The sequence below is a fragment of the Helicoverpa armigera genome, chromosome 5 (assembly GCF_030705265.1).
Source record: "Helicoverpa armigera isolate CAAS_96S chromosome 5, ASM3070526v1, whole genome shotgun sequence".
Lineage (NCBI taxonomy): Eukaryota > Metazoa > Arthropoda > Insecta > Lepidoptera > Noctuidae > Helicoverpa > Helicoverpa armigera.
The window spans coordinates 5,831,924-5,856,411 of NC_087124.1; the positions used below are offsets into that span (position 1 = coordinate 5,831,924).

The window sequence follows — 24,488 nt, forward strand, 5'->3', positions numbered from 1 at the left end:
TAACACTTTATGCAAACATCTTAATGCATAGTGATGTTAAGAACTCTTGTAAATAAAAGTCGTACTTAGAAGAATTCTCTGTTTTATTTTGCTTTGCAGTTTTTTCTTTGCTGATATAATAAAGAAGAAACTCTTTTGTTTGTTTGTACCCTTAACATTCTGAAATTCAGAAAAATCTTTTCCTGTTTACATACTTGACTATGCCCGGATATAACCATATTTTAGAAGGAAGAAGGTACCTATGGGGGACTCCGGTGAAACCGCTGGAAACAGCTAGTAATGAATAAATAGGGCTCTAGAATGAAAGTCCATGTTAATGTGACACAAGTTGTTTATTTACAACACTGTTTAGCAATGTCAATTACCAAAACATATACTGAGCAAATTGGGAATAAGAAATTTACTATGACCAATCTTCAGAAATCCACTGTATACACAATTCACTAACTTGTGAGATCTCGAGACTGCTATATTAATTTACCTTATACATTAACACAGTAGTTTTCATCACTAACTATACCGAATTTTGGAAACTGTCACTGGTTATAGAAAAATAAACTTTTGCAAACTTAGTGACTTTAACATAAACAAAATCCCTGCACTTATTAACTAAAAATCACATCATTTTTACTTATTGTTAATATCTGGTGGTAAAAACATAGTTTAAGAAAGTGGTAGATGGGACAAAACAGCATAGGTCAGCTATAGGTAATTCGTTACGAGTTTTTACAGTTGAAATATAATAATTTTAAACAATTTCCGTTACGAATATTACAATATGGCATCGCAAATTAAATTCGCAGTATAATATAAATGAAGACGTAATTTAGTACACTTGTTCTACATTACCGTTTTATAAAAATATTTTGGTAGTTATAAAGAACGATTCGACTTATTATAATCAATAAAATCATAAAAGGAACTTCCAATGTTTTTGTTTCAAATCAATTACATACATAGCTTGTTACAATTATGTGGAAATATATACCTATGTAATAAGAATACAAGTAATAATTGAATAGTTCAAGCTACTTTAAACGCTGAACTGTACAGAAAAGTGAGCATTTCTACTTACACATTCACTCGAATCAGCATTCAACAAATTGGAATAAACTAATTATAACAACACTTTAGTTCATCATAACTCAGAGTGCTCCTCGTGTTCTGAAACAAAAATAACTCCCTTTAGTGAACTTGTTTTTTTTTTGTGGTTCATAATGAATATTTATTTTATAACTTACTTGACTGACTACCCGTACTACTTTCTTGATGATCAGTACTCTCGATTTCCTGCAAGAATTTAAATAATATCATAAGAACTATTATTTCAGTGATAGAGATAAAAACTTTCACAATTATTGAGTATTCGAGAACATGGAAAGGAGATACACGGCTCGCGCAGAAAATCGCTTCACTAATTAGAATCTACAATCTCGCTGTGTTAACACACTACATCAAAAATGAAGCCAAAATATAATATTTCAGGACCCATTGTGACCCATTTTCATCGGCAAAATTTATTTTGAAAATAGAACGTGACAATGATAGTGAACAGTTGTTTTCAGAGAACGTTACATGAAGAATGTTACAAAACATAGTAAATAAATAAGAAAAGTATAATTTATTGTATTGTTTGTATCGAGTAGACTTCGGCTGACCCGATTTGAATAATGCTTTCATTGTTATTCTTTTGATGTTATATCCAGGTAAGGTAAAAATTTATCCGGCACGGCAGGAAAACCGCGTGGAACAGCTAGTGCTACATAATTTGTGTGTACGTCACCTGTTCATGGTCTGCGGCCTGGTACAGCCCGCGTCTCACGCGTGCCTGCAGCCCCTTTATCTCGTCGTCGTACTTGCTCCACTCGGGAACTATGCGCATGGCGGCTGACAACTTCGCTTCTTTCGTCATTGGATTATTGCACTGTGAATAGGTCATTGATTTAATCATGGAAAGCGGTCCCTGCAGGAATACCAACTGAGAGTATAAGATAAAAAAAATACGAACTTAAAAGTCTGTATTTTCTTTGTAAAGTGAAAAAGGATATTTTTACCCAACTGCGCTAAGAATGTTTTTATAGGTATTTTTATACTACGCCTGTAAAGTGTTTGCGTGTTCAAGGTGTATTCAACACGTGCTTATGTGCTACGACTTACCAAATCAATAGTCTTGGCATAAGCCTTAGAGTCGTTGTCGCACCACGTCTCGCACCACAGCCACTCTTGAGGCAGAGACTTGATGGCTACTTGATGGATCATGTTGTTCGGTAAATCTTGATCTGCAACGAAATAATTATTACATTTCTTGCCGATTGCAGCTCTGAATTATTCTACCAAAGGACAATGCTATTCTTTGTATGGAAGTTGGGCTCAAGAGTTGCCCACAGTAACTGCATAGTATATTATAAAATAGGTCCCAGACCGAAATATTTAGAAATCTATCCCAGGAGTCCTGAGAAAAACTGGTTTGACTCTTATTCAATATTACGAAAAATATGCTTACGAACTCTTAAACTATTCCACTTTTATTACCTTAATTGAAATGCATTATAATATTAATCGACAAATACGAGGTATTGAACGAGATTTTTTTTACCGACTTCAAAAAATGGAGGAGTTTCTCAGTTCTTTTTACGTAAGTACGTGCATAACTCCGTCGTTTACCAATCGATTTAAACAATCATTTTATTGTTTGAAAGGATTTACTTTCCAAATGGTTCCTTTGTTATTCGGTCCAGGGTCTGGTGATAGAAACCTTAAAACAATAGGGAACTTTCAGAAATTGTAAGCACATATCGAATAAAAACTTGTCATTCGGGTATACGTCTCCGACACCACAAAACAGTGGAGGGTAAGACCTGACCTGACGATGGATACGACGGAACTCCTCGTGAGACGAGGGAACTCCTCAACGGTATCTATTTACTACCTCGTGTTCGAGCTTGTTTTATTCGTCTTGATAAGATTTTTCCATTGCCATTACGGATATTAATTGCATGACGCTACACGAACTTAGGACTGATTGTGGTAGATAGAGACTGAAAATCAAGAGAAACAACAATCACCCTTAAACGTCTACTTCTGTTTTTTTTTTTTATCCCGGTAACAGTGAAAGAAACCACTGGCAATCTGAATGTTATTTCAAGAAAAGAGGTTGTTAGGTTTGTGGCTGCTTAAAATGGCTTGCTAACAATGGCTGGCTAACATTAGAACAGGTTTTTCTCGGAACCTCTGGGACCGATTTCAAAAATATTTGGATTCCATCTTAAGAGTGAAGTAAAGAACCTGTTTTAACCATTCCCACTACTGGGAAAATGGCTTGGACTTTATAAAGTGACTGTTCAAGTTTAACATTAGAACCGGTTTTTCTCGGGACCTCTGGGACCGATTTCCAAAATATTTGGATTTCGTGTTCAGAGTGCACTATGGAACTAGCTGGAACTACTCCCACTGCTGGGCAAACTTTGAGCCCAGACCCTGGCATTGTCCTTTCGCGGCGCAAAATGAGACTAAAGAAATATATGACAGCATTAACTTCAAGATATTAATTTGATATATGTATAAAATGATCAGGTTAATGCTGCTAAAAATTCTGCAAATGATTGCATCCCGTTTTGACTGTCCCATACAGGCACACTGGGTGGGAATAGTAACGGGAAAATTATAAATGTACCTATATATTATATTATATAATTGCTAACATAGTTTTTAAGTACATTGTTACTAACTTAAATATGGATTCTGTCCGAAATAAATGGTTTATTAATGTAAGGCAAGGCACATAATAAGTCGTGAAAGGCGGGCGTTTTTGTAATCTTAACCTTCAAAAAGTGACTATTATACTTCTATTCATTAACTAACAAAGTATATGAAGTATATATGTTAGTTTAAGGTATTTATCCACGGGCCATGATGCCAGATAATAAAGATAAAATAAATAAATAATCTGTTAGTTACCTAAGTTGGACAAGCTGTTGGGGTCCTGGCTGAGCGCCTGGTACTGCCCGCGCAGGCGGTCGCCGGCGGCGATGCGGCGGAAGCGCTTGAGGTCCACCACGTACAGCGCGCTGATGTGGTAGCTGCGCCCCTGCAGGTGGTTGCGCCAGTAGCCTTGCTTCCAGAACCTGCAACAGAACATGATAATCATTACCCTTGTAGACGCAGGCAGCTACGTGACGAGATATTTCTATATCGACACCCACAATTCAGTTATAGTATGTACGTTGCTTCATGGCTTTTAATGATATTTTCATTTCATAAAACTGGGTTAATTCAAAAGTATCTACTATTAAATTACAAGAACCATATCAGGTATTTCCCGCATACCATACTTTTAATTGATTATATTTACGTATTTTATGTCAACCTCCTTGAATTTTGCACGGATGCAAATCAACAGCTTGTATATACAGCAACAAACAGAAATACTTATTGTTACATAAATAAACCCTAGGCTACAAAGTGCTAAGGGCCATTTATTACCTAAATCCTTCCATTTCTCTTCTGCTGTCACAGAACGGCGTGTAGCCGTATGGAGCGCCGCCCAAGTCCAATTCTACCAGCTCTTTCAAATCCGCACGAACAATCTAAAAAATAATGACATGTCGTTATTGATGAATTTGGGAAAAACTATCTATAAATTAAAGAAATAAAGATTATTCCCTCATTTTTATTTATACAACATGTAACGTAATTAACGCACACCCTCAAACACCCTAATTAGAATATTATGTTATAATCATAATACATACACTGAATTTTTAATTTAACATGTATATACATTGTTATTTACTAAATTAGTTATACCAATTCTTGGAGAACTTTTTGGTCATACTACTACGCACGAAAATATCGCGCCGCGCGCCGCTCGACTCGACACAACATAACGAAACTACGGAAAAAGCCGACAATACACGAAGTCTTATTACTTTGAGTTACGGTATATTTGAATTTGTTTTGACTGTACAGGGTTAATATGACAATAATTTCCGTAGTTGTATTTATTTTTGGGATAAAAAATTACCTATAATATGATAACAATCGATTCAGTAAACGATTCTGAACAAACTAATTTCAGGATGTGCGTTAATTAAGATACATGTTCTATATAAATATTTAGTTTAAACTTTTAAATCGATAGGCCGGTATTCATGAAATGAATGCCACATATTATATTTCAGAAGCTTTAAAATTAATAATACTGCATTATTTTAGACCCAGGAACCTGATTACCTGATCAGCATCAACGAATATGATCTTCTTGACGTGCAGCGGGAAGAGCACGTCGAGGAACAGTATCTTGTACCCCCAGATGGTGCGCTGGCGGTCGCGCTGCCGCTGCAGCCAGCGCGGCCACTGGTACTGCACCAGCTCATACTCGAACCCGTACTCTTGCGCCATGTATGGGAGAATGTCCTATAGGAAAGACAGCTATAGTATGATAGATTTTGTTTTTTTTTTAGAAAATGAGGTGGAAAATCCTTTTAGATGAATATAATAGCTTTATTTCATTCACATAGTGGCACAAAACATAAGTGAAATAAGTTAGGATTTTTTGATTGTCTGACTTTTCCTGTCGAATTAACACAATAGTATGTTTTTTGTCACCTATGTTCTTTTTGGAGCCCCTTATGTTCCAGAGCTGTGGTATATATTATTGAAATTATCCAGTGATAATGTGACATTAAATTCTTACAATACTATAATAGACCAATGTTATAGGCCGTTTCCAATACCGCAAACTAAAGCCTTACCTTTAGAGAAGGACTAAGATAGTTCTTAAGGAACCAGAACTTGACGGGTGACTTGGTATGCTTGAGCACAGACAACATCATGATACGTAGGAAGCGCTCGTACAGATGTCCCGACGCCACCGAGAACACGTTGATGGTCTCGTCTTGTGCCTCGAGTTCCTCCCCACCGCCGAACGAACTGCGAATGCGTATTTATTTATTTCAATCTTTATTATCAGGCGATAAGTACGAACTACCAGTACGATTCGCCTGGTACGAAATAATTCAAATAACATTGGGGTTGTACACAACGGAATACATTAGCAAATACATAAGGAAGTCCATAGAGGAGTACATAACGGAGCCGCATATGGCCGGTTACACCTAGCTGTATCCGCATTCGGGCTCTAGCCGAAATCCAACTGCAGTTCCACACAATTTCAAAATAAGCGGGCAAAATAAAAATTTAAACTTATTTTTTTTATTAATAAAAATTTTCTTTAAAGCACATCTGCACATAAGGGAACTGTTAAAAAATATTTTAAGCTTTACTCACCTAGCAATAGAGTTCCAAATCCCGCCGGCGTTCTTATCATCGTTCTCGACGAGCAGGTCAAGATGTTGCTTGTCGGGCTTCTTGCTGACTCGCAGCTTGATCACGTGGCTTCGGAACGAACTCATCAGCACCTGGATATCTTCGCTGTCTGCTGGCGTGTCTGTGTTTTCGTGGCTGTAGGAAAAGATCACAATATTTTTGTACTTGAGTATTTCGTTTAAGCTATAAAAACTAGCGACCCACCCTGGCTTCGCACCGGCGCCTTCCTCTACAATCTCGCTATTAAATAAAAAAATCTCATCAAATCACAAAATCGGTAGCGTTGTTTTGAAGATTTAAGCGTACAAAAGGACACAGGGATATAGGGACAGAAAAAGCGACTTTGTTTTATACTATGTAGTGATTATAACTCATATATTAACAAAAGAGTCGTTATTAACGGTTTTTTCACAAAAGAGAACATTCAAAGCCTAACTTACCCAACAATCTCATAGATATCATCAGATCGTCCAGGCCTGAGCCTGAGCAGCCATGCCCCCGGGTTGGCCTTGAGCTGGAAGTAGCCGAGGTTGGCCATGACGATGGTGTCCATACGCTCGGGGCGGTCGCGGGTGCCCAGCACGAGCTGCAGACCACGCGGCGGAGTGCCCAATGTGGTGTCCCACGCGTGGCCTTCTAGGAGGAGGTATTCGAGCTCGAATTCGCTGTTTAATAAAGTAAACATTGTTTGGTATAAAAGGTGGTTTATGAAGTTCTGTGATTCGAATGATCTAGAGATAGTACTAAACTATTTTTCATCAATTTTATATATTTCCAGTCATTATTTGAATTCTTATAAACTCTAGCCGTGCTGCAAAAAATACACGAATATAGAATAACAAACATACATCCATACATACTCACAAACATCACATTTATAATATAAGTAGGATTTGGTTAGCTCAAACTTCAGAATTATTTTCTTTTTTTTTGTGAAATAAGTTATATAACGCACAGACACATGAGACACACATATTTTTGCATATTGCTGTGTATTTAAAAGCCAGCAAAATAACTCACCTATGTACAAGTGTATCGACATCAGCCAACCGTATGTTATCGAGGTCATATACAGACTTGACGCACTCGACGAGCCAGTTGGGCGGCGTCCGCAGCTCCATGCTCAGCAGCGGCGCGTGCGGCAGCCGCGCGAACCGCGCCAGCGCCCCGCCAGTAGCGGCACCGGCAGCTGTGAACTGCAGCTCCGGCTCCAACACGTAGCGGTAGAAACTGACGACAATACATGCATATTTTCGTCAATTTATCACGAGTATGGGGGGAGAAAGGAGATTCATCACGAGGATCAACCAATCAAATGTATGGCCCACTTTGTCTAAGAATCGATTGATACATTTCCGCAATGCCGAATTTCGACCTAAGGTTTATAAATGTCATTGGTCTTATATAACTTACGGTACGGCGAATACACCTAGTTTAAGCCGATATAGTGAAGGCTTCACCTTAGAACTAACTAGAATAAAAATAAGTCTAGCCGCACTTGGCTGGTTACACCTAGCTTTAGCCGACTAGAACTAGGTGAAGCCGTACTTCGACCTTTTAATCGTAACAGATATAAAATATTAGAGAACATTTATGCTAAGCAATGTAGTGCACTGTATGCATTTGATGAAATTCAAATCATAACAAATGCAATTGTTGACGCACATAACTATACAATAACTTGAAGGTGTACCTCTTGAGCGGCATGTCGGAGTTCTTATCCTGCGGGTTGAGGAACAGCTTGATGCGGCAGTTGACGACGCGCCGCAGCACCAGCAGCAGCGGCGCCAGGCGCTGTGCTGCCGTCGACGCCGGATCTAGCACTGCCACTATCTATAGAAACAAATAAATATTATGTACTGTTTCAACACTAGTGTTATCAATATTTTTGGCTAAATTAAAAGTACATTGCATGAATAAGGTTTGATTAAACAGTGAAACCTGTAATATACTGCCTAATACGGGCTGGTTTATTTATATTACGAAAGTATACTCGGTTATTCCTGCCTGTCAAATAGACACGACTGCTCAAACAACTTGTATAGAGAGAGAGTAGGTTATGTCGTCCAACATACAATAAAAATCAACAGATATGTACAACCTCATTTTTTGACCCATATGCAGTACAGTAAATATGTTTAAAACCTACGATAATTCCCAATATTGGTGACACCACGACTGACCTCGACAGCAGCCTCGTCGTCCCTGAGCGGCGGCAGGTCTACGAGCGAGTGCTCGGTGCGCAGGCCGGGCGGCAGCGCCGTGCGCACGCGCGGGCTGCGCGCCGCCACCACGCTCACCACCTTCAGCCGCTCCGAGCTGTCCAGCTGCTTGCTGTCCACGTCTGAACACACAAAACCATGGAGAAAATAAAAAAAAATGGTCGAATTCAGAACCTCCTCCTTTTTGAAGTCGGTTCAAAGTGTCAAGCGAAGATGTCATAACGCAAAATCTTTGAAAGATGTCCCAATACAGTAGTAAGAACTTACCATCATCATCATCTTCGTTATCTAAATCTTTTGACTTCTTCTTGCTGTCCAGTGCTTCTGATAGCTTGTCAGCGTACATTTGGTTGCTGTACCTAAAAGAGAAATTAAACATGTTATATTCCTTAAGCTGTACATTATATTCTTAACTAGCAACCTGCCTCGGCACCACAAGGGTCTAATTCTATTAAATGGATGTTATTATACATATAAACCTTCCTCTTAAATCACACTATCTATAAAAAAAAAGTACATCGAAATTCATTGCATTCAAGATATAGGGACAGAGAATGCAACTTTGTTTTATATTATGTAGTGATGTGAATGGAACATTTATGCTTGATTCTTTTGTATTGCAATCCAAAAGTGTGTATTACCTCTCGAGCAGTTGGAAATCGTCAAGCGTGAACTGTTCGTGTTGATGCAGCGGGCCGATGAGCCGCGCATTGTAGACGAGTGCGCGGGCGGCGGCTCGCAGGCGCAGGCTGCGCGCACACAGCACGCGGGACGCCTTCAGCACCCACTCGTACTTGTTCAGTGCTGGGACCATCTCCGGCTGGAGGAACGACATTTATAAATCAATTAGATTGGGCTTTTCCAGTGAGGGCTACAGTTTTAATCACTTAGCAATGCCAGTGTCAAAGTTTACTTAAATCCACCTGACGGCCGTGGAATCATAATACCGACCGCTACTGAGTACTGATCTCCCAGGAACGGGGATGTAACACTTTAGGAAAGTTTATACAACCCACAACCCTAGAATTGAACCCGAGACCTCGTGCACAACAGTTGCTACGCGACAACTAGACCTAGAAAGCAATCTCTTTGTCATATCTATTGTATAAAAAACTCATAATTCGAACAAGAAGTGTGAACTCACCAATATATCACAAGTCTGTGTCTCATGGCAGCCCTCGTCATCTAACAGCTTCGTCATGTATGCCGTGGCCTCAGCTGGTCCCAATGTGGTTAACGCCGCCAACGCCACTTTATTCAAAGACTGGTCCACATTGGACGAACCGTCCACGTTCGGAATAAACGCCACGCGTACGCCACGGGAGTCTTTCTGTTACGAATGAAATATGAAGCTATTGTTTAAAAAGATGCATAATTTAAAAAATGCAATAACAAAAAATATGAGTTTTATATGAATGTCCTTGTTAATTATACGACATATAACTCAAGAATGGCTGAACCATTTAAGTTGAAAATTTGTGGGGAGGTAGCTTAGACTTGGGAGAAGGACATAGTTTCATAGTTTTTGTCACCATCCGGTTACGGGAAACAGTTATCTCGGGACGCTGTTGAAACCGCGGTCGGAACCTAGTTAAAATTATATTTACCATGAAGGCCAAAGCATTCTTCAGTAGGTCCCTGGACTCCTTGTTATTAAGATCGCCGGCTACCCAAATAGTTTGAGTGTACTTCTCAACCTTGCCAGATTTCGTGAAATATTTTAACAATGGTAATGCAGTTGCCAGCGCGTCTCGCCCTAGGAGATTAATAATAATATTTAGATTGTAGGTGGTATTGAAAATGGTTACCACAAGCTACATAGGATTTTCAAGCTTTAATACTGACCTGTTAAATGCATAAGTTTATGTATTTTGTCTTCAGCAAATAAGTCGTGGGAAGATGGAACTCCTGTCAAATCTAAATACTGTGATGGTTCTGAACCCAGAATTCGGCGGTTCAGTCTGAGGGAGAGAATTCACATAATTAACCTTCTGTTTCATGAAGATATACCTATTAGAGCATTTGTCAAACACGTTAATATTTTAGCAAACAAACAAGTTTATCAAAACCATATTGTTTCAGGGACAGTGAGATTGGCGTCTCAGTGGCATAAATTCCAAACAAAATTAACTGGCAAAGTGCTGTTGTGTGGTGTGGGGGTTAAAGTATCGAATACCAATTACTCTATAGAAATTATTCATACTCTACATTTGATTTTCATCCTTGTATTACAAAGAAGAGAAATATTAGAAAACATTTACCGTGATTTGTGAAAAATGTGCATAATTAGCTTCCTTAAAGTTGACATATCATTTAAGATACCTCCAAAATTTACCAGTGATGGTCTCCAAATGAGATTTATATTCACGGTACTGAGGATTCGTCAAATGCGATGAATATTCCTTATAGCTGCGTATGTATGTACAAACTGTATCAATATCTAGAGCTAAAGTATGCTATGTCGTCTTTATTGGGCAACGTGTTAATTGACTTTCCTATTTTTTTCAGTGATCAAAACTTTTTTTTATCTACTTATTTTTATAATAATAACTTTGGACTTTTATCTAAAATCTGTTATTGTTTCCTTAGGAGCATCAATTACGAACAACTCTTCAGAGTAATATTAACATACCTAGGCATAATATGTGGCTGCTTCATCAGATAGTCGAGCGCGTCATCCGAGTCGGAGAGCTCGCCCCTGAAGACGGCGCGCTGCAGGCGGCCCGTGTGACGTGACAGTGCTGTTACCAGCGCCTCTTCGAGCAACTCTACCGAGCCCGTCACTGGCGAGTTACCTTCCTCGACTAGAGGCACGCCGTTTATTAGTACCTATGAATGTATATTAATAATTTTAAAATAGGTTCACTTGACTGGCTGTAATTATCGGGTTGAAATTCTATTTCATACTTAGTAAATATGTACTGTAGTGTATAGTATACAGTATAAGGTAAGTATGTATGTATCTAGAATATGTGCCCTACTTAAAATTAACTTACCACCTACCAATTCAACAAAGTTAATAGTTTTAAGACATTCTTTTGTTTTAGTTTCAAGAAGACTGTCAGGTAACATGATATTAATTGTTGTCTTTTATCTAATGCTAGAACAATATTTGGAAGAAATAACATACCTGAGGATATTTGTTGGTGCCAATTTTCGAAACAAACTCATCAGACAGTTGCCTTCCAAAGTTATACTCTGAGTCCTCAGAGAGAATTTCATCAATATCAGATTTGAAACTTATGTACTTGTTCAGTTGTTTCTTCACAAATTCTATCGACAGCTTTTCGTCTTGAGGCGGGTTCAACAGCTAAAAAAATGCAAATTACATTAATTCTGGGTTTAAAAACAATTGCTGGTCTTAGAAAATAACCGATGTCTTAGATACATATGTGGATGTACTTTATTAGGTACACCAATATCACTAGTCAACAGCATTTTCGTATCCAAGGTGAAACATATAATTTTTTGCAGACTTTCTATCACAGAATCGAAGTCTAGAACACTGGACTGCCCTAGCACGTCTAGTTTTGGAGAAAAACCAATCTGAAAATGCCTAAAAACGCTTTTTTAACGATATTTAAAGCCATTATTCTACAGACACTATTTTTTTTTTCGTATTTTCTAACTAAAGAATCATTTAGTACTGCTCTTCTCAATTCAAATCCAGTTACTTTACATCATTACGAGTTTTCTTTCTCGAGATATACCATTTTACATTTACGGTGTATTTTGTCCATACTAAAATGTCTATTAGTAATGTAAGGCAAATCGTACGACGTAGCTGAAAAAAAATATCACGAGAATGGAAACTCGTACTGATGTAAAGTAAACTGGATTTGAATTGAGAAGAGCAGTGCTAAATGATTCTTTAGTTAGAAAGTACGAAAAAAAATAGTGTCTGTAAAAAAATGGCTTTAAATATCGTTAAAAAAGCGTTTTAAGGCATTTTCAGATTAGTTTTTCTCCAAAACTAGACGTGCTAGAGCAGTCCTGTGTTCTAGACTTCGATTCTGTGATAGATAATCTGCAAAAAATTATATGTTTCACCTTGGATATAATAAAAAAAGAAAATTTTGTTGAGTAGTGTATTTATACATTTTTCTATCTTAGAACGAATTAAAGTGACATCATTTTGTTATCGCTAAGAACGATCTCTTCCAGACAACTTTAAGATAGATTGAGACGAGAAGGAAAATATATGGTTTTACTGACCTGTGTGAGGAAATAGTAAGCTTCCTTGTTGGAGTTCTTCTCTTGTGCGACGTAGTTGAAGGCAGACCGGACGGCGGCCTCGAGGGCAGGGTTGTCTGAGCTGGGCGCGAGTACCAATCCCACGCGTACCGGGGTCGCGTGCTTGAGTAGCGTCTCACCCAGCTTTAGAGGCGGCCCAGATGCGACGGACGTCGGGTCCACCACTATGACCTGATCATAAAATTGCACTTAATTATTGTATTTGCAAAAAGTATACATCATATCTATGTGATTTATAAATTGTATGTAGTTATTTTTATGACGTTTTCAGAATATTTTTGAGTACTCACGTAATTGTAAATATTTCTCCTCAAATTCCTCAGCATGCCTGGGTAAGTAGGCCGGAGTAGTTCCATATACGAGGAAGGCCAGCGGCGGTAGCGCTCATCCGACTCCAAGTCGTTCAGCCACGTGATAGACGTGTCGCGGATGTCCAGACCGTACTCCTCCCATGTGTACGTCTCACCCAGCTCCAGAGACATTAATTTATTGATCAGCTTTTTAGACAAACCTATGACAAAAAAGTATTAATACAAACCACCCAAAACAAAAATGTGAAAGACTGCCAAGTTCGATAATATGGGAATGCTTCGCCTATAAAAGAAGTGAGATCTGAATAAGTACCAAGTTCCATACACATACCTCAGTTAAAAATAGTTACTTTTTAATGATGTTACTTGGCAAGTTTTCATACACCTTGTTATAAACCTACTAAACGCAATGAATCAAGTATTTAATTTTCTATTAAAACTTGCCAAGTAATCATCATTAAAAAGTAACTATTTTTAACTGAGGTATGTGTATGGAACTTGGTACTTATTCAGATCTCACTTCTTTTATAGGCGAAGCATTCCCATATTATCGAACTTGGCAGTCTTTCACATTTTTGTTTTGGGTGGGATTTCATTTATTTTTGTAAGGTTGTTCATTTTATTTTTTTCTTATGATGAAGTTAGTTAAAGAAATGTCTCATTTATACTATCTTTTAGATTTTTTAATATGCACTATGTTTCTTACAAAGAAATGAACTAGATTAAATATGACTAGATTTACCAACTGACTGACATGACATGTTATCATATATTATGTTCGTGGATCAAAGTTACACATTCGTTATTTTCGAAAGTGATTCACACTTGGCCGTTTTCAGATTTTTACTTTACTTTGACTAAATACAAACCTTTGTACCATTCGAAGATATATTATATAAATATAGATAAATTTAGTTCGTTTTAGTTCCTTAGGGGTATAAATTTACACCGGGTATAAAACACCTTCATTATTTTGAAACCGACTCACACTTGGCCATTTTCAGATTTTTCCCTTTACCTTGACATAAAGACCTACCTCCATGCCAAATTTCAAGTCAATACGACCATTGGAAGTGGTCTAGGTTTTTGATGAGTGAGTCAGTGAATCAGTGAATCAGTGAATCAGTCAGTGAGTGTATAGTAAAAATAGCGATTTTCTGACGTCAATATCTCAAGACCTACAATAGGTATATTAATGAAATTTTGTATTTTAGATAAGTGAGGGGGTCTCAACAGATACTAGAAATTTGATATGCGTAAATAAAATAGATTTTGAGTTACAGGGGGGTCGAATTTGGCCCGAAATGGTTCGTGTAATATAACCCACGGCCGGTGTGTCGCCTTTTTTGCTCGAACTTGGCGGACACACTGCCGTGTGTCTAGACTGATATTATGATAAATATTAGATTCAATTTGTGACTTACGCCGTACCAAGTGCATGTAATGTATTCATGGGTCCAATATCTTCTTTGAGGGCGGCTAACAACGCCATCACATCGACTTCCTCGGCGTCATACTGCGCTCCCGACACGAGTAGCAGTGGTTCAGCTGGACGTAGACCCAGGGAAGACGCCCAAAGGTCTTGATTGTATAATACCTCTTCTCGGAAAGAACGGGGGACATTCACGTGGATAAGGGATTTTGTCTAAAGCAATGGAAAAAGAGGTTTACGTTCAATGCTGTTGTCATCCTTTATATTGTGATCTTTTATTTACATATTTTTTTATGATATTGAACCTTCTTGTCAGTTACCTGCATAGGAAAGTTTTGAGCAATGGATGTGAGGACTTTGAGCGACTCATCCCCTCCAGCGTCGTTGGCATCGACAACGGCTACTGCAGCCTGCATGCTCAGAGCTTGCATCTGCCACACTTTTAAAGGAGCCAGCTCCTCGTTAGACTCTGATAAGTGTCGACGGAAACGTTCCAGAGGTGAACGCAAACCAGGGAACAAATTCCTGTATAAAAGAGTAATTCAGGTATAGATAGAAGTAAGAAAAGAATGTCTAAATCTAAAAAAATAATTACGTACTTGAGCCTTCCAAAATTAAATCCATCAATTTGGTTCTGTGGATCATTCTCGTCTTCTTCCTCAGACAATTGAGCATTTGTGTCTCCGTCATCAGCTTCTTTTGGTGTAGAGTCATCCTGACTCTTATACTCTGTGCTCTTCAGTTGTAATTCCACGCCATAGCCTGATAGACGTAATTTAGGCTTGCCTCGGGGCTAGAGGACCAAAAAACATTTAATGTGTAAAATGAAAAATGTTACAGGAAATTATTGCACTTATTTATGTCTTTACCTCAATAAAATGGACATGAGGAGCATTTCATGGACAATTTTAATGCAGACCAATTATAAAGTTATTAAAAATATTTACCTTAACATTCCACCGCACTACGTAGTTGATGGCACCTGTGTCTGCATATCCAGAGAGTATCTTGTGCTTTGCAGTAAAGTCTTTCATTCCAAGCTCTCCATACAATATAGCAGTGAGGCTCTTATTGTCACTGCTTGGATAAGTGTGGTCTAACAGATATGTCTCCAGCTTATGCTCTTCCTAATTAAAGATAGAAAAGATTATTATTTTTTGCTTTTCAAATATATACAAAAATATTTCCTGCACACCTTGTTTCTATTGACAACCACAGTTGCACTGATGCATACACACATATCTTCCTCTATTGTGTTAACATTGCTGCAACAGTTGTAGCTTATAAGGGGCCTCAACAAAAGAAGTTTCAAACCAAGTAGTGCAAAAACTTCACAATTTCAGAATAGTATGGCTAATGGCATGGCCTATTTCAACCTATATAAAACACAAATTATTATTGTACATGATAGTGTAGTAGTAGTAACCTGGCCTTGAGTACTATAGTAATCTTTCTTACAATATTTTTACAGTAATCACCTTGAAGTGATGCTATTGAAGTGTGCATTTTCCATGCTTCATATATAGCATATGATTTAGCACAACACTTCTATGTTCTTATAGTAAAAGCTTTTAACTTCCAGACTATAACTGGTCATACATGAAATCCTCACAAACTTTTCAATAAGCATCCTCATTAAATATTTCAGATTTCAAGTATGCATGTCATAATCAATAAAATTAATATCTAGTAATTTTAATGTCCCTACACAATGTTTTATGAGTAATAACCTACTACCTAAAGTTTTATACTTTATGTAGGAACATTGTTACTAGAAACCATCAGTAATAAACTAATAACATGAAACGTTTCAAGGCTGATTTCTATAATTTAGGTAATTGGAACTCCACGCATGCATAGAAATACACTCAACAGAATACTAATAACCAGATTAAGGGAAACCATACTATTCAGAAATAATACTCTATATATGTAACAGATAAAATATGATATTTAAGGAAAGTTATACTTGCCACATCATACTGGTTGTAGGACTTCAGAACATCTCTTAAAGCATCATTATCACATATTTTCCTTGAAGCTATTGACACAAATGTATCACATGCAACCTCTTTTGCTCCACTTTGTGTGGCAATCTGATCAAACATTCTGACAGTAGGTGAAGTGAGATGCATTGAGAGAGCCAGTTTGGCCATCCGCAGCTGTGCTGGTGCCAGCAGTGAACTAGCAACACCAATACAGGCATCATACACCTGCTTGTCAGTTTCTGAAAATTTCCATAAATTAGAACATTATTCAAAACTTTTACACTGAAAAAATTATGACAAAGCATTCATACACAAACTATTATCAAGTGGTTCCAAAAAAAATAACATTTCACTTATTTATAAACTAACTTACAGAGCTTCATCTGCTTCCCATATAATCTATACCATGCACCCTGATAAAAGTAGCCTACAATCTTCCTCAATAAATAGTCTATCTAACTCTGTAAGATTATTCAGCCTTATAGTATAGATTCAGATTCTTAATTCAATCATTGTCTTTGTTAAGCACATTTTTAAATGCAGTACCACACAAACCATGCTGCTCCTATACTCAGATTATACATTGTTCTGTAGGTTAAAGACTATTGTTTTTGTTATTCACTCACCGAGGGTGTCCAGACTAGTTTTTAATGAATTTATCCCATCGAAGAATGACCAGAACAGGTCTGTACTTTCGCCTGCCAGATATTCCGCGAGCTCCAGGACTATTGGAGTAGCTTCCCATTTTGCACTTACAAAAGAAGTTACAGATTTGGACTTCTTTTCATATGGTTTCGAAGTATCATCACATGAAACCGAAGCCACTAATACGCAAGCTATTATACATAAGGAAATTCTGAAGCCGGTAGCTCTCATCGTTCTTAAAATGCTTCTACGAGTAATTAAAGAATTCCTTAATTTAATTATGTACAAGTGCCACATTTACACACAACTTTATAAGTGGTCATACTTTCCAAGTTGTTTTAGTTGAGTTAATATGAAAACTTCATAGATTTCGGATATTAAAACTCATCCTAAAGAGACAACACAACCAGACAACCACCAATGACAGCTGGACACGGCGTAATTGACAGCGGTTCTCATGTACCAAACATAGTGCATAATAACGGTATTTTACGATTGGCTGGGGGTTGCTAATGCTGCTATAGTAGTGTAACTACCAATAGGAAATAGCTACCGCTATAACACTGTGTTGTGAAATATAAAACAAATGAAATTTATCATTATAGAGGGTAGAGGAAAACAGAAAATGACGTTCCAATTGTTGACTCCACTTATAAAAAACATAACAAAGCCTTATTCTACTTGATTAATTCAGAAGACCTACATCACTTTCTAATGAGGATTAAGTCAGCCAGAAGCGAAATATCTTCTGATTTCTCAGTTTTCTGTGATTAGTACCCTCTACCAAACATTAAAAATAGTCATCATCATCATCATCATCAGCCTATCGCAGTCCACTGCTGGACATAGGCCTCTCCAAGTGCACGCCACTAAAAATAGTCAAAGATTCAAAAATACTAAATTCATAGAGTTAAATGATTCTAACATAAATTCCTGAGTGTCATTTGACTAAATTAGTAAAAAAATATTTATTCATTAAAAAAGAATTACAATAAATGTTTGGCAATGACCCTCAAACTAGGCTACAGCTCCTGTCCTGAGGACATACTGACTGAATCATTTAGGACGTTTGTATTTAGTCAAACGGACTTAGGCCTCAATTGCCACTAGATATATCTTGTTAGCTCATTGCTTTGCCACATTTGATGAGTTTGTGAGATATTAACTTTTCTTATGAAATATATATATTTTTTTTATTTGTCGCCATTACCAATGGCTTTCCCTGCATCTACCCTCCATATTTGTCAAATCATGACATCAAAATTTCAAAACTGTCAATTGTCAATCCTTTAACTGTCAAATACTGTCAATCGCGAATTCTTACGACTGGACTTCTGCCCGTGTAATAAATTTCGATTGTCTTATTATTTTTCACTCCATACCCAGATGGACTAAACTACTTAAATAAAATAAACAAGCAGTAAGTGTTCTCAGTTTTCGTATATTATTATAGTACATTAAAAATACCACGACTACACTCAAATTTAATAATTATAAATTATGATTGAACTGATAAAAAGTTTATTTCTCTCACATTACATTATCCAAAGTTTTGTTTTTATATTGTCATATTTCTACCGCCTACCAAAGGATAAAGCTTAATATTGATTCTTCGTTGATCGGGTACACTATTATACATTACGTATTTATTGTACATTTTCCTCTAGGTGCCTACTCCACCACGTCTATTGTTTCTGCTATCTGGACTACACCGCTACAATGCAGTACACCTCCGATGAAGCTTATGCGCGGCTTATAAGCCACCACATGACTGTGCCTCAAAGGATTAAGGTAATTATATCATACCTATTTGATTTTATTGTTAATGAATTTTAATTTGTTGTATCTACAGCTTAGTGCTTTCCTTTGTTTTTTTATATATTCACGTTGCTTACTCAAATTACAAACAAAGATTATGGATACTTCAGTAAAGTTGGATTTCAATTTTAGGAGAACAGCTGTCTAAACAGTGTGTTGATTCTTTATGAAGTTGTTATGTTTTTTTAGGCTACTGGTGACATAGTGGATGAAGACAGCGCACCTAATGGAATAGTGTCTGGCTGGGATTATGCTAACGAAAAGTTTGACATGAAAGTACCTGAGAGAATCCTTGTTGTTGGACAAGATCAACATGTTGGTAAGAGCACACACAGTTAAAATGATAAGATTTTTCATCAGATGTTTAATTGTTTACTATAATTGTCAATAGCATGTAGTACTGTGGATTCCAGAAAATAACTAGAATACAAAATAGGGTCAGTTAAAATTATATAGTGGTTGTGACAAATGTCTGTCCCCATTGGGGTACAAGAGTGAAGAAATAAAGAATGCACCTGTGTCTGCACAAATGTTTGTGCACTATAATATGTCCTGTGCAGATACAAGGAGATCAGCCATCATAGGCGACAATCAGTTAGGAGGACATTAACAACATAACTTATTCGTTCAGCATAATTTACATAAATATTATAAAGAGGAAAGATTTGATTATTTGTTTGACATGTGTAAGCTCTGAAACTACTTGAAAAATTATTTTCTATTGGGAAGCTACATTATCCCCGTGAACAAAGATTATATTTTATCTGGGTACAGGAAAAAGTTCCCCTTGGAGACGTGTACATTTTTCTTTTCGCACAGACCCGAATCGGCTCCGAATTCTTAATGACATAAGCAGTGCACATGCAAAAATAAACCTTACTACAAATACTGAGCATGTACTAAATTTTCAACGTGTTAAGAATTTGTTCTCCTCTTCAAGCTGGTCTGTCTGAACGGTCCCTTAGGCATTGAATAAAAAAAATCTTAAATAGCGGTTTTTGCTTGGCTTAAAGTATTTGTTATAGTTTTCTGCAATTTTTTTCGGTTTTCGTAAAAAAGATCACTAAGGTCGTCAATTCAGCAAATTTTGACCTAAAGACTCTGTTTACGGTACGCGCGAGAGTGAGAGGAACTAGTATCGAGCGCGTGACGTTCTATGCATCGCTATTTAAAATTTATTTCTTCAATGAACTGAGTTATAACAATATAGGTATTATTTTTTGTTTTTCTTTTGTTCTTTTTTATAGGGACAAAAGCACCTCCTCGCGAAATCCAACTTGACAATGCAGTGCTGCCAACAGACCCTGGTATGATTCGGGTCAGTACACCACCTCGCGTGATTACTCTTGATCAACACTACTTTCCATCTGCTGATGATTTCCCACAAGGGATGCCTGCTAACTCGCCGCCAAGAAATTCAAGAAATTACCGGTCTCAAGGCGATGGTGCACGCTCGACCACACCTCGTCCTGATAACTTCAACGAATCTACCATGACTGAATCGCGCTTGGTTCTGAGGTAAGGATGCTCATGGTTGATCATGAATTATTTTATTGTAAGTAAACAGCAGTTGTAATCAAAATGCCCAAAGCATTAAAATTAGGTCTTAGTTAGTTATCAATTCTATTATTCTTTTATCTTATAACATTACTTAAGTATGAACTTATATTTTCAGAGACCCAACCCCACCAATGGGTAATGGTGAAGGTTTGTCTACTTCGGAAGAGTTAGTACATCTGCGTCGTCAGATTGTGAAATTGAATCGTCGTGTGATGTCTATAGAGGCAGAGCAACTGCAACGGCAGCAGAAAGAAAAGATTGCGTATGCTTTTGGTATAGCCTACTTGTTGTTCAAAGTTATTGCTTGGCTGAACAGATCCTAATCCGCATTAGGAACAGCAACATTAAAATGTAAGATGAAGTCCTACCCATGTATTGTTGACGTTATGAAATTTGAATCACTGGATTGTTCATTTTAAGGGACATAATATGTAGAAATGTCACTTTCTGGTTGTAGTAAAGGTGGAAGTGTTATTGTTCATCAAAGATTATTATTTCTTAGCATTTAGGTAACACTTTTTATATGATATGTTGAATGTTGTACATTTCTGCGATGTGTACAGTGAATTCTCACATGATATGATAACTTTTCATGCATTCGTCTTCTTTTAATGAATTGTTGAGAAGTTACATGACCCTTCCCTTTAGTGTATAGATGTATGAACTGGGTCATTTTTTATTTGAATAAACGATACGAATTCACAAATTTTAATTTGGTATTATTTGTCCTAACGCACGCACATAAAGCATCATATTAATTAGTTTACATACATTATTCAAGTCAAATCCTAGCACCAAATGCCTTCCATAACCCTAGCCACATAAAACCTAAATCATCATGTATAAAAGCTGCTAGAGCAACAGTAATTGGTAGATTACTCTGACTTTAGTATAATCTTAATTGATAACATAAGGCAGTAAATAACACTCTGAAAAATCGAAAAATAAATCAACTGGAAGATACACTATATATGCTGAACACCTTGAAAATCTCTGTATCAACTGTAACAAATATCTACTTGGAGAGGACACCTATTTTCTTCTTTCACCTATTATTTTTGAAGTTCTTATACTGGAGGAAACTCTTGTGAGTACCCTCCATTTTAAGGGCAGCATTTCGTCTTATTTGCCGCCGTTACCTTGATTGAAGTAGCGTCAGAGTCGCACTAAGTAGTTTGGAATTATATAATTAAAACAAGTTAGATCAGGATAACACTCAATATATTCCGAAAATCACTATAAGAACATTAACACAAGAAGACTGGGCATTCTAAAAGATGAATGCGCAATATGGAGATATTACTACAAACAAATGGTTTCACAAGTTCAATGGCTTAAAATTCCTAAATGAATACTGGGAACAATCACATCATCATACTTGTTGTGGTTTTTTATGTTTTAGTTGGTTTCTCCTCATAAATAAAGATTACAGAAAAAAGTGGCCCACCAAGTCTCTGTGCTAACCATGTATTCTTGACTACAGCAATTTTCAGTGAATCAACAGCAAGGCGAGCATTTAAGTTAGTATGAAGAGCTCTGCCCATACCCTCCAATATGATTAAGTCAACTCCTCGAACCTTCATTTCAGTGCATAAACCTGTAAAAGCTTATCATTACATCACTGTTGCTAATCTAACTTCATTGAATTTGAATTTCAACAACTTACCTACACTAATCGTTCTTAGATCCAAACATGGACCTCTTTGTCCACTTGATCTTACTACTAAATCTCCAGTAGACAGAGCCGCTGAGATAACGGGACAAATGAGGGAAGCTCCCTGTAACACCTCTTCCAGTTCAACATTGGTAACATCGTTGAGGGCTGGCCATTCATTGGCACATAATATGACACCAGTGCCTCTCAGTAATAATGCTCTCACAAATGGCAATATACCAAGAACTATGTCAACACCACTATTATCAACAAACACAGCAGCACAATGGTGTACAGTTTTCTGTAAGCAGATATAATTAGTTTAAATAGTTTATGTTCCCTTTTATTATCTGTAACTATATAAATATGAGTTATACATATTAGTGTGTAGTTAAAACTCACCTCTAGTTTGTCAAGCCATTTATCCAAGCCATCATACAGCCAGGGCCTTTTCTGAATTTTCTCTAGTGCTTCATATAATCCACTATCTAGAATACTGGTTACTGCCTGGGCCCCCCAGTCAAACATATTTCCTATAGACATCAACTTAATGAATTAATTAAGATGCCAGCCTTTGTCAACTATTCATGAACGCTTTATTACATTTTTTGTGAGTATAAAAGATGAACTTTGAGGAAAAGTATTTACTTGGTATCTAAGATGGTGGCTCATTTTATATTATATAGAGATAAGTTATGTTTTTGAGTATGTGCCATTGTAGGGAGTAATCTCAAGGGTCTCATGAAAAAAAGCTATATTATTTTTGATTGTTGTAGGCTATTCAGGTAAGGGATGTCAGGTCATAGGTGAAAGGGTGGGCAGCTTCCATCCATCCCAGCATCCTTATTCAATCACGTGTGAAGGACAGGTGCATTGTAACTCCTTTGTATTAAAATAGATATAAGATTTGGCACAGAGATTGGTTGATAAACTACTTTCAACTCAGTTAAGGAGTAGTTCACATTTGATGTGGATGCACCTTAGGGACTGAGACAGTTTTAAATTTAAATCATCCTCTAAGCCATTTCCCAAACTATGTTGTACTATGTTGTATGTACAGTTTTAAATTTAAATAAGGCAAAACAAATGTATTGAGTTACCGGCTAATACTCCTCTTGTCAGTTCGATCCACCTCTGTCTGTCATCCGGCAGGGCATCAATTTCAGCTAGTCGAGCACCAAATGTTGCCAATGCTCCTTCATTTTCACATTTTTTTTGTTGTTTCCATAAATCAAAGAAACCCTGAGAACGAAGGCATGTTTCGTTGATGTCAAGAAGTAATCTTATGGTCAACTGCCCATGAGCACTAGAATCAAAGGAATACATTGTTAGTATCCAAAAATATACAATGATCATGCAATTATGATTCTCCTCCCCTCATTCCAGTTTCTTTCAGGGGTTGTCTCAGCATATATTTTAACAACTCTATTTGGCATGATTCCATAAGTTCAGAAACTAAAAAAGGCCATTGGAGAGCTGTTATTGTGTCACATAGCATAATGCTGGTGGAAAATAACTCAACTAAGGAAGTGAATATTGGACGGTCACAAATTGTGCAGCTATGTCTATTTCCTATAGTTAATACATTGCATAACTTTAGCAATGCATCATCCCTGCACATCTACCTTAACATAAGGGGAAACAGTTATGTTGTTCATTGGCCTCTACATTCCTCTCGCAATAGCTCTTGTTTTGAGTAAAGGCACTCACTATAATAAAATTAAGTTTAAATATATAAAAATAGTTTAAGACGAGTATCTTTGATTATCCAATCATCTGTTTACTATTATTTTATCATGTATGCAATTAATTTTTTACTTACAGAGGGTTTATTCTGAGTTCTTTGAGTGCTTCTATGTAACAAGTTTTAAATTTAAGTGCGCGTATTTCCACTGTAGGATCTTCATTATTTAAAAGCGCAAAATTTACATATTTTTCAGTCAGTTTTTCACAAGTATTAAGCCAATATTCTCTTGCTTCTTCGTCAACTAGCAAGTCCAAAGTATCTGGATTATATTTATCTGGCTCGAGCAATATGTGCGAAAGGCCAAAATGATCCATCCTGCAACTGCCACTAGAAAATAAACCAGCGACTCGTAGAAAACAACAACTTAATATTTTCATTTGCTATAGTCTTAGCCCATTGTATTGTTTTATCATTATGCAAATATAATTAAACAATTATCTTATCAAAAAACTATCTCTGTTTATTCTTGCGACAAAGCCAATCACAGATAAGATATCAAAAATATTGTTATAAAAAAAGTAACCTTGTAG

At 36.9% G+C, this 24,488-nt stretch overlaps 3 protein-coding genes across 5 annotated transcripts; 1 reads left to right on the forward strand and 2 right to left on the reverse strand.

Annotated features, from left to right (window-relative positions):
* Positions 1-313: 313 nt before the first annotated feature.
* Positions 314-17,639, reverse strand: LOC110370674 (UDP-glucose:glycoprotein glucosyltransferase). 2 transcript variants are annotated; one of them, XM_064034966.1, is made up of 28 exons: positions 17,161-17,639; positions 16,520-16,773; positions 15,494-15,673; positions 15,146-15,339; positions 14,867-15,071; positions 14,546-14,759; positions 13,094-13,314; positions 12,765-12,974; positions 11,680-11,859; positions 11,182-11,378; positions 10,395-10,510; positions 10,157-10,305; positions 9,694-9,879; positions 9,191-9,369; positions 8,817-8,908; positions 8,511-8,671; positions 8,021-8,160; positions 7,348-7,557; positions 6,768-6,992; positions 6,289-6,462; positions 5,754-5,931; positions 5,233-5,415; positions 4,483-4,586; positions 3,958-4,124; positions 2,158-2,279; positions 1,784-1,924; positions 1,242-1,290; positions 314-1,164 (listed from the first exon to the last, which is right to left on the reverse strand). In XM_064034966.1, the coding sequence occupies exons 1-28, from the start codon at positions 17,474-17,476 to the stop codon at positions 1,139-1,141; spliced, it is 4,773 nt and encodes a 1,590-aa protein (XP_063891036.1). In that variant the 5' UTR covers positions 17,477-17,639; the 3' UTR covers positions 314-1,138. The 2 variants fall into 2 exon arrangements, with proteins under 2 accessions (XP_063891036.1, XP_063891035.1); XM_064034965.1 differs by having other exon boundaries at positions 15,494-15,669; positions 16,516-16,773.
* An 801-nt stretch (positions 17,640-18,440) lies between these two features.
* LOC110369689 (transport and Golgi organization protein 11) lies at positions 18,441-21,269 on the forward strand. Its single transcript, XM_049842061.2, has 5 exons — positions 18,441-18,599; positions 18,847-18,970; positions 19,187-19,316; positions 20,245-20,515; positions 20,673-21,269. Exons 2-5 carry the CDS (start codon positions 18,899-18,901, stop codon positions 20,878-20,880), a joined length of 681 nt encoding a protein of 226 aa, XP_049698018.1. The 5' UTR covers positions 18,441-18,599; positions 18,847-18,898; the 3' UTR covers positions 20,881-21,269.
* Positions 21,270-21,761: 492 nt separating this feature from the next.
* On the reverse strand, positions 21,762-24,460 carry LOC110369717 (4'-phosphopantetheine phosphatase). 2 transcript variants are annotated; one of them, XM_021325245.3, is made up of 5 exons: positions 24,034-24,459; positions 23,312-23,517; positions 22,614-22,744; positions 22,224-22,512; positions 21,762-22,154 (listed from the first exon to the last, which is right to left on the reverse strand). In XM_021325245.3, exons 1-5 carry the CDS (start codon positions 24,333-24,335, stop codon positions 21,949-21,951), a joined length of 1,134 nt encoding a protein of 377 aa, XP_021180920.1. In that variant the 5' UTR covers positions 24,336-24,459; the 3' UTR covers positions 21,762-21,948. The 2 variants fall into 2 exon arrangements, with proteins under 2 accessions (XP_021180920.1, XP_021180929.1); XM_021325254.3 differs by having other exon boundaries at positions 21,996-22,154; positions 22,228-22,512; positions 24,034-24,460.
* Between the last annotated feature and the right edge of the window lie 28 nt (positions 24,461-24,488).

What these genes read in the sequence shown, in the direction of transcription:
- LOC110370674 (XM_064034966.1), bottom strand. Translation starts at nt 17,476, where the DNA reads ATGTGGCACTTGTACATAATTAAATTAAGGAATTCTTTAATTACTCGT. An exon ending in ACGACGAGGCTGCTGTCGAG is followed by an intron (nt 8,161 to 8,510) that starts GTCAGTCGTGGT and finishes TTGTTTCTATAG; the next exon opens with ATAGTGGCAGTGCTAGATCC. An exon ending in ATCTTAGTCCTTCTCTAAAG is followed by an intron (nt 5,416 to 5,753) that starts GTAAGGCTTTAG and finishes TCTTTCCTATAG; the next exon opens with GACATTCTCCCATACATGGC.
- LOC110369689 (XM_049842061.2), top strand. Translation starts at nt 18,899, where the DNA reads ATGCAGTACACCTCCGATGAAGCTTATGCGCGGCTTATAAGCCACCAC. An exon ending in CTGTGCCTCAAAGGATTAAG is followed by an intron (nt 18,971 to 19,186) that starts GTAATTATATCA and finishes ATGTTTTTTTAG; the next exon opens with GCTACTGGTGACATAGTGGA. An exon ending in TGGACAAGATCAACATGTTG is followed by an intron (nt 19,317 to 20,244) that starts GTAAGAGCACAC and finishes TCTTTTTTATAG; the next exon opens with GGACAAAAGCACCTCCTCGC.
- LOC110369717 (XM_021325245.3), bottom strand. Translation starts at nt 24,335, where the DNA reads ATGAAAATATTAAGTTGTTGTTTTCTACGAGTCGCTGGTTTATTTTCT. An exon ending in GAACTCAGAATAAACCCTCT is followed by an intron (nt 23,518 to 24,033) that starts GTAAGTAAAAAA and finishes CTTTGATTCTAG; the next exon opens with TGCTCATGGGCAGTTGACCA. An exon ending in AATGGCTTGACAAACTAGAG is followed by an intron (nt 22,513 to 22,613) that starts GTGAGTTTTAAC and finishes ATCTGCTTACAG; the next exon opens with AAAACTGTACACCATTGTGC.